The sequence below is a fragment of the Triticum urartu genome, chromosome 6A, assembly GCF_056163025.1.
Source record: "Triticum urartu cultivar PI428250 chromosome 6A, HENAU_Tu73, whole genome shotgun sequence".
Lineage (NCBI taxonomy): Eukaryota > Viridiplantae > Streptophyta > Magnoliopsida > Poales > Poaceae > Triticum > Triticum urartu.
Window position 1 is genome coordinate 244,044,272 of NC_141878.1, and position 9,193 is coordinate 244,053,464.

The window sequence follows — 9,193 nt, forward strand, 5'->3', positions numbered from 1 at the left end:
GAGTACCCAACCCCATAGACATGCCTAGGCCGCCCAGAACACATGGCAACGCCACGGTCACGAGGCGGGCATGCGAGTTTACGCGCTCTGGAGTGGGGGCCCTCGTCCACCATCCATCCCTCGATGTATTGCCACCAAATCATGTATTTATGATTAAATAGATACTTATATAGCTAGAAATGATTTTTGTAAAAAATAAAGAGCAAACTATAAGGTAGATGCAATTCAAAATTGACCCGCTTCCTACTGAATCAGCGGAAATTTGTCTTTTTCACAAGTGGTGGATCAAAACTTTTGACACCCAACCATTTTGTCAATTATGCATCAAATATGGCCTAGTATTTTATAAAAATGATTTGGTCCAATTTTGCAACAAATATATGGTAGGTCCTTCACAAAAAGAACTCAATTTGGGCAATCGAAAAATGGAAAATGAATTTTCCGTGCAAAGAAAATGAAAACTCCCTTAGGCAACATTGTTTGGAATTCCAAGATGCACCCTTGTGCACAATATGAGATCATTTAAACAAACTATGCCATGAATGTGGTCATAAGATTGATCATTTGGCTTGAAAATCCCGAATCTTCACACATGATAGCTCATTTCTGAGAACACTTTTTAAAAATAATTGCCATATTACAAGTTTATTATTTTTTTGGAAACTTGGTCACATATAATGACACAATGCGAAGGTTTTCCAATTTTTTGATTTTTGTTTTGATTTTTTTTATGCCCGGTACGAAATGCGATCAAAATGGCGGGTTTGACCGTTCCTAGCTAGTGGTTGAATATTGGAAAACTTTTGATGTTTCTCTGATTAAATAGATACTTATGTACCTAGAAATGATTTTTTGAAAAAAATAAAGAGCAAACTATGAGGCAGCTGCAGTTCAAATTTGACCCGCTTCCTACTGAATCGGCGGGAATTTGTCTTTTTCACCAGAGGTGGATCAACTCTTTTGACACCGAACAATTTGGTCAATTGTGAATAAAATATGGCCTAGTATTTTATAAAGATGATTTGGTCCAATTTTGCATCAAATATATGGTATGTCCTTCACAAAAAGAACTCAATTCGGGCACTCGGAAAATGGAAAATGAATTTTCCGTGCAAATAAAATGAAAACTCCCTTAGGAAACATTGTTTGGAATTCCAAGATGCATCCTTGTGCAAAATATGAGATCATTTGAACAAACTATGCCATGAATATGGCCATAAGATTGATCATTTGGCTTGAAAACCCTGAATCTTCACGCATGATAGCTCATTTCTGAGAACACTTTTTTAAAATAATTGCCTTATTACAAGTTCATTATTTTTCCTGGAAACTTGGTGACATATAATGACACGATGCGAAGGTTTTCCAATTTTTTGATTTTTTTTTGAATTTTTTATGCCCGTTTTGAAATGCGATCAAAACGACGGGTTTGACCGTTCCTAGTTAGTGGTTGAATCTCGGAAAACTTTTGATGTTTCTCTGATTAAATAGATACTTATGTACCAAGACATGATTTTTTGTAAAAAGTAAAGAGCAAACTATGAGGCAGCTACAGTTCAAATTTGACCCGCTTCCTGCTGAAACAGCGGAAATTTGTCTTTTTCACCAGAGGTGGATCGAATCCTTTGGCAGCCAACCATTTTGTCAATTGTGCATCAAATATGTCCTAATATTTTAGAAAATTAATTTGGTCCAAATTTGTAACAAATATATGGTATGTCCATCACAAAAAGAACTCAATTCGGGCACTCGAAAAATGGAAAATGAATTTTCCGTGCAAAGAAAATGAAAACTCCCTTAGGCAACATTGTTTGGAATTCCAAGATGCACCCTTGTGCACAATATAAGATCATTTGAACAAACTATGCCATGAATGTGGCCATAATATTGATCATTTGGCTTAAAAGCCATGAATCTTCAAAGATTATAGCTCATTTCTAAGAACACTTTTAAAAAATAATTGCCGTAATACAAATTTATTATTTTTTTCTAGCAACTTGGTCACATATAATGACACAATGCAAAGGTTTCCCAATTTTTTGATTATTTTTGAATTTTTATGCCCGTTTCAAAATGCGGTCGAAACGACGGGCTTGACCGTTCATAACTAGTTGTTGAATCTTTGAAACCTTTTGATGTTTCTCTGATTAAATAGATAGTTATGTACCTAGAAATGATTTTTGGAAAAAATAAAGAGCAAACTATGAGGCATCTACAGTTCAAATTTGACCCACTTCCTACTAAAAGACAGAAATTTGTCTTTTTCACTATAGGTGGATCAAGACTTTTGACACCCAACATTTGGTAAATTGTGCATTAAACATGGCCCAATATTTTAGAAAATTGATTTGGTACAATTTTACAACAAATATTTGGTAGGTCCTTCACAAGAAGCCTCTTTTCGGGTACTCGAAAAATGAAAAATGAATTTTCCGTGCAAAGAAAATGAAAACTTCCTTAGGTATCATTGTTTGCCATTTCAAGATGCACCATTGTGCACAATATGAGATCATTTATTTGATTTTTTATGTGAAAAAGTAGAAAAAAACAAAAGAATGCTGAGGTAGATGCTTTTTTGAAATATAATTTCTCTTTTTGATGAGAGGTGGATCGAAAGCATTTTACATCTAAAGATTTTGTCAACTGTACATAAAATGCTGTCTTATAGTTTTTGAAAATGGAGTGGTGCTGTAAACATTTTTGGCACTCCAAAAATAGAAAAGGATCCTCCTCCCCTAAAAATTCATTTCTCATAACAATTTTTAAAAGATATTTGTCTTATTCCAATTCCAAGTTTGTTAGTTTTCCTAAAAACTATGTCACATTTGGTGACACAATGAGAATGTTCCTTTTTGAATTTCTCATATCGTAAAATTGTTTATATAATTCAACACCTTTTTTTGAAAAAAAATATGATTCAATACTTTATTTTTAGTCGATTAAGACCAATTTAGAAGGTCATAACGTGTACTGGGTTTTGATTGGTCCATGGACATGTCACGCGGATCGTGCTCAAACGCCGTCAGATGCTCTCGGATCCGACGACGGCCCTTTCTCCCTCACCCCTCCCCCTCTTTGTCTCAAAAAAAAAGAAAAAGAAAAAGAAAACTCCCTCACCCTCTCACCCCACGAACCCTAGCGCTCCAGGTCCGCCACCCACCTCACGCGCTCCCTCTCCCCCATCCCTCCCCTCGTCTCCCACATCACCGCCGCCACCCCGCCGATCCCATCCCTCCCGATTTAGATCCGACCCCGCCGCCCGCGCCCGGGCGCCACCACCCGCTCCTCCTCGCCTCCCGGAGGACGTCCGTCGCTCTTCCTTCGCCCGTCCCGGAGGCCTCAGTCTGCGCCCTCCGTCGCAGGGCCGCCGCGCTCGTCCTGCCGTCGGCGCCTCACCTCCACCGCCATCTCCGCTGGCTCCTCGCCGACGCCTCCGCCCTTCCCCGTCTAGCGCACCGCTCGGGAACGAGCACTGGAAGGACCTGGTGGTCACCGTCCGGGACGACGTGCTCATCCCGCGGCCCGAGACGGAGGCCGTCGTGGACATGGTCGCCACCACCGACTACGAGCGGGGGTCCTGGTCCTGTCCCTCGTCGTCCTCGGCGGCGGCATTGCGGTTTGGCTCCATCGCCGTGCCCTGCGTCGACGTCTCGATCAGCTTCACGGATCGCCGTCTTCACGGTACGCACGCACACATGCCTGAAATCCACAGTCAACAGTTTGGTGTACGCGCTGACTACTGAGTCATGAGCCATGCGTGTGGTTGTGCTTGTGCAGAGGTTGGTCGAAGAGGGCTGGAGTTCATGCCGTTCCTGCTGTCCCTGTCCGTGTTCCTCTTTGGCACCTCCTGGTTCATCTACGCCCTGCTCGGCCTCGACCCCTTCATCTTCGACCTCATCCTAGTGAGATTTCCATCCAACCCTCCCCGTCCCCATGGTGCTCTTTCTAGTTGGTACTCGTCCGAGAGAGTTGCAGTACCAACCGTTAGAATCCTCTTTCTGTTATTCAGTACGTCTCCCGCTGTCGACTTGTTGCTCATAAACAGCATAGTTGATTTGCTTGATATTTTGGTATAGGATCATCATATATTGAAATCTGGGACTTGTTTGAGAGTTCGGACTCCCTATTTCGGGGCAGCAACAAGGAAATTTAAGGCCTATTTGTAGTGATTCACAAGGATTTCCTGGTGCGTGCTTTGCTCCCCTTCGAACCAAATCGAACCCAACAGAGAGAAAACACACCCGCACGCATCCTTTTGGTCGCTGTCCCTGATGCCAAATTGTAATCACTGCAACTGTACTTCTAACTTCTGTTATTTTCACTTTTTGGTAATTGAAACATAGCCTTCATCGTCTGTTTAGGAGTACACATGAATTACCACTAAATGAGGTCAATATTTGTACTCCATGGGCAAATGTTGTCTACTCTGGGTTTCTGTTTCATGGAATATTGTTTATAGTGATATACGCTTTCATTGGGGTAACACAGATTGGTGTTGATACTTTCTGATTGCTTTATGTAACTGTAAGTCATGTTAAAAATATATATCAATAGGCATAGTAAGTGATATGTGAATGTCAAACTAAATTATAAAGTCAAGGATTTGTGACAGTACTATGAATTGGTATATATACCACTGCATCGATAAGTGCAGAACTGAAGCATTGATGGCAACTCTTCTTTTTGTGCCGGTATATATTATTGAATCCTTCTTTTTTTGTGTACTTACTACGCAGGTTGCAACAACTCTCTTACAGCACTAGAGTTTTGTTTCCCTGTACTTTTGTATCATATTTAGTCCTGGCTGAACTTTTGTCGTGATCAGGTTGAAAATATTGGAGCTAAATTGGTCAGGTTGAAAATACTCAGGTTGGTGCAACTCCGGCCTTGTCACCCACACGTCGTGCCCGCAGCGGCCTCAGCGCCGCCGACACCACCACCAGGTCTTGATTTCCCAACCATGCCGATCTTGGCGTTCTTCTTTTTGTTCGATTGTGTTTTAACCTAAGAATTTTGTTACAGCTTCGGCGCTTCGCGTTTGAGTTTTGCAGCGCCGGCAGACGTCCGAGCTGCTTACTGAATGCCAGATGGTGGAAATGATTGTGCTGATATACGCCCGCGACAGCCCCAAACGCTGGAGCAGTTCAACTCCTTGCGGGTCCCCAAGCTCAGGTACTCCCATTAATCCTATCTGATGCTTCCTATGAGTACCAGCCTCGCATGCATGCTCAGGTTGGTGCTGCTGGATTGAATCGGTTAACATTGGTGCTTTTTCTTGCCAAAGTTGGATTCATTGAGCTACACGTCCACGCCTCAACCACTCAGAACAAGTTGATTGCTGGATGGTAACTTTGTTATAGCTAAACCATTTTTATTAGATTAACTAAATTGGATTCCATTAATCTTATTTGTATATGTTCCCTTGACTGCATAATTAGCAGTTCCGTTTTATAATTAAACAACTGGTCCTTTGGTTTGGCAGTGTTTATCTCTTTTGATGATTCTTTTACACTACTGTTTCTGTTAGATACTAATTGAGTTTCAGCTTTGATTTATTAACATGCATGTCCATTCTAATAGACATTCATTTCAGGTTTGGACCTTTCTTGGTGGATGTGTCTCCTTACTTCATCTCTTTTACTTTCAACTTTGTCGCAACCATAGAGGATTCTTAATTTGATTCTTCTGGTATGTATGTGGTTGCAGCACCCTGTTTGAAATATAATATATCATGTTCTCTGCACCGTCGCTGATTTTCAATAGTAACAATTTCGTACTCCTCCAGCACCATATTTCATTAGGATAATGTTATTGGTTCTTGAGGTTTATTTATAGACATGGGATGTTCTCAAAGTTTAATCTTAATATAGGTTCATACGGACTCGGTCGGACAAAGCAATTTCATTTGAGCAGATATGATACTAAATCACCTGTCAGTTAATCCTTTCATGTAGGAGAACCATTATACTAATCAGAAGATGCATGCGTTCTGGCATCCACTAAGGGTGACCCCTTTTTTAGTTTTGTCACGTAATGTTAGTTACTCACCTTAGAGAACCCCCTTTTTTATCTTCTATAAGGTTGCCTACTACTGCTAGCGTATGCAAGTAAAAGCAGCTATTTGCACCATCATTCATTGCTTCAAACTTCTGTTGATCAATTCACACCCAAAAAAACGCTTACTTGACTGGCTACTATCAAATCAAAATTTTATAAAACGGACAATCTAGCACTCATATGTCATATGACAATTGCAAATCTCTCACAGTCTATCGAAGGGAAAAAGGTGTACATGTTTTTTAGCTTTTACCTTTATAAATGTATAAGTATCATGTACTTATCTACTTGCTTCCTCAACGCCCCCCTTTATTATCCTCTCTAACCTATTACTATACAGTGCAGTGTCAAATAATATAGTTCACACTATTAGATAATTAAGAAAATATCTGAGTGACCAAAGCATTGTTCACCCAGTAGGTTGCAATACACTATGCATACTTACGCTTTTGTAACATTGTTGTTCTCGAATTCTCAATACCAGTTTGGCATTTCATTCTTTCATTTATAAGAAAATCCTTAACGTCAACTAAGTGTCCCGCAACAACGCACGGGGTATCATCTAGTTCATTCAGTTTGACTGTGCGTAAACACTATAGTGTACAACTATCAACTTGTTTCACTATTCAGTTTGTCACCCATTCAGCTTACTTACTGGGGCATCTTTCTTGTGAGAGTTTACTTGATAGTACAATATGTCAGAAGAAACTACCATTTCTCCGGAATGAATCATTGATCGCTCTTTATACACTTACAACTCGGTTTCTTTCATATAAGTTCTGCTGCCTTTCTTTAGGTCGGGCTACTGCCCTGTTAATTATTGTAACAAACTTTATCATTTGCCAGTTTGCTCTGTGTTGAGAACTGACCAATAAGTTTTGTTTGCCAATTAGCTTTCTGTGTGCATGCTCTTAATCCCCATATTACTAATTTCTGAATCAAACATTATTATTTCTGTCCTCAACAAGTCGCAGCGCTATGTTCTGTTTTTTGTTCAGTTAGCTCTGTCAAATATAATCAACCTGCCTATGTTCCATTTTGCTATTTGTACTTAGGTAGAAAAAGCTAAAATCTGTACATGTAATGCTGAAGCTATATTGGTTGCTTGTTTCTTAATTTTTTTCTTCTATAATGATGGTCTGAAATGCCACGCAGGTCATTATTGGTGGTGCTACTGCTGTTGTTGTGGTTGTTGGAGGTGTTGCTGTTGCATCTGGCGGAGCTGCCGTTGGGGCCCCAAAAGGTAACCTTCATCAGCCACAACCCCACAACAATGGCTCAAGGTTCTGTGCCCTATCACCCCTCTTTCTAAATTACTGAAATGAACCAAGATCTCATATATTTAGGAACGGAGGTAGTAGTAAGGTTAAAATAGAACAGCAAGGGATGTTTCTAATTTGGTTATGCTAGAATAATGCATCAACTCGTGGTATTCTTGGATGTTACTCTAAGGTGTCAAAATGATAGTAAAACCTAGGCTCTTGCATGGTTCTTGAATTAATTTTTCTATTTTATTGCTAACAAATATTGCCTATGTTGAGACTCTAAACATGTGGATGTTCCTCTCATTTACAGGAATTCTACCTGAAGAAATTCGGAGAAAACTTGAAGCCCCAGTTAGCGACTTGCTTTATATGTTATTGACTTGTCATGCTAAATTTGTTGAGAATTTTGATGTACTGTTGCACATGTTACTCGAATGCTGGTAGTTATGTACATATACTCACAATATTATCCGTTGTTTACTTGAAATGCATTCTTGGGCTGAAAGTGGCTGAAAAAGTATATGTTGTATTGATTTTGCGTTGATTGTGTATGTCTATTCTACAAAAGAAGAGGCACGGTCCAAATGGAATTAGTACTGAAATGTCTATTTGACCTAATCTATTTGGGCTTTGAAAAGAGGCCCGAAACATATTGCCAGCAATTAAGTCTGAAAATTAAATAGAAATGTGTAAAAAAGGGCGAGGCCCAAAAAAGAAACAGATAGTAGAAGGCCCTGGCCTAGAAGAAAATGCTGAAATGTTGGGCTTGGCCCGTGAATTCGACCAAAAATTGATAGGAAAAAAATATAAAAAGGCTAAATTATTGGGCTAGGCCCAAGTAGAATAGCAAATTGGACCGTGCTGAATCTTATCAACAAACTTTTCAATTGGTCGCAGTTTTGCCACGTCTGATTGCCATGTCGGATCCGACGTGGCTTGGGTAGACTGCCAGTGACCAAAACAAAAGGTCGTGAGTTCCACGACGTTTTGTTTTGGTTGTAAACGTCTACGACCTTATCCCGAAAAAGGTCGTTAATTTCAGTTTACGACCTCCAGCTTTTAACCATCTGTTTTTTGTCAAAAAAAGGTCGCAAATGAAAAATAATGACCTTTCAGTAACCAATATTGATGGTCGCAAGTTGACATATTTCTTGTAGTGATTCTTGGATGTTTTACCATCATTTTATAGCAACTTTATATCAGTTTTTCGGACTGACCTATTGACATAGTGCCCCGTGCTAGTTTCTGTTTTTTTTCTTGTTTTTGACTTCATGAATTTCAGTACCAAATGCAGTACAAATACAGCAAAACTTTTTGGAGATTTTTTGTTTGGACCAGAAGACAACTTGGGAACCAAGAAAGCACCTGGGGGAGGTCCATGGGGAGCACAACCCACCAGGGCACACCCAGGAGCCCAGGCACGCCCTGGTGAGTTGTGGGGCCCACGGGTGCCTCCTTCACTGCCTCTTCGCCCTATAAATACCCAAATATTCCAGAAACCCTAGGGGAGTCGATGAAACACAATTCCAGCCATCACAACTTCCAGAACAACGAGATCCAATCAAATACCATATGGAGGGGTTCATCATTCTCATCGGTGCCTCTCAAATGATGCATGAGTTGTCCACCATAGACCTACAGGTCCATAGGCAGTAGCTAGATGGCTTCCTTTCTCTCTTTTGACTCTCAATACAATGGTCTCTTGGAGATATTGGGAAATGTAGCATGCAACGCAAGATCTACCTAGGAGATGCATAGCAACGAGAGGGGGAGAGTGTGTCCACGAACCCTCGTAGACCGAAAGCGGAAGCGTTTGATAACGCGGTTGATGTAGCCGAACTTCTTCTAGATCCGACCGATCAAGCACCGAA

General features: G+C 40.5%; 1 protein-coding gene across 10 annotated transcripts; it reads left to right on the plus strand.

The window, feature by feature from the left end:
- The first annotated feature begins 2,996 nt into the window (after positions 1-2,996).
- On the plus strand, positions 2,997-7,842 carry LOC125516780 (bidirectional sugar transporter SWEET1a). Of its 10 annotated transcripts, XM_087527731.1 has the most exons (8): positions 2,998-3,681; positions 3,778-3,902; positions 4,077-4,186; positions 4,826-4,943; positions 5,023-5,172; positions 5,594-5,688; positions 7,213-7,300; positions 7,633-7,842. In XM_087527731.1, exons 1-3 carry the CDS (start codon positions 3,027-3,029, stop codon positions 4,164-4,166), a joined length of 870 nt encoding a protein of 289 aa, XP_087383857.1. In that variant the 5' UTR covers positions 2,998-3,026; the 3' UTR covers positions 4,167-4,186; positions 4,826-4,943; positions 5,023-5,172; positions 5,594-5,688; positions 7,213-7,300; positions 7,633-7,842. The 10 variants fall into 10 exon arrangements, with proteins under 10 accessions (XP_048538051.1, XP_087383854.1, XP_087383855.1 ...); XM_048682094.2 differs by lacking the exon at positions 4,077-4,186 and having other exon boundaries at positions 2,997-3,681; positions 4,870-4,943; XM_087527725.1 differs by lacking the exon at positions 4,077-4,186 and having other exon boundaries at positions 3,119-3,681; positions 7,213-7,340.
- The last annotated feature ends 1,351 nt before the right edge of the window (positions 7,843-9,193 follow it).

Excerpts from the sequence above, each read along its gene's own strand:
- LOC125516780 (XM_087527728.1), top strand. The coding sequence starts at position 3,027 with ATGCTCTCGGATCCGACGACGGCCCTTTCTCCCTCACCCCTCCCCCTC. Across the intron at positions 3,903-4,869 it reads TCATCTTCGACCTCATCCTA|GTTGGTGCAACTCCGGCCTT; the intron begins GTGAGATTTCCA and ends GAAAATACTCAG. Across the intron at positions 4,944-5,022 it reads GCCGCCGACACCACCACCAG|CTTCGGCGCTTCGCGTTTGA; the intron begins GTCTTGATTTCC and ends ATTTTGTTACAG.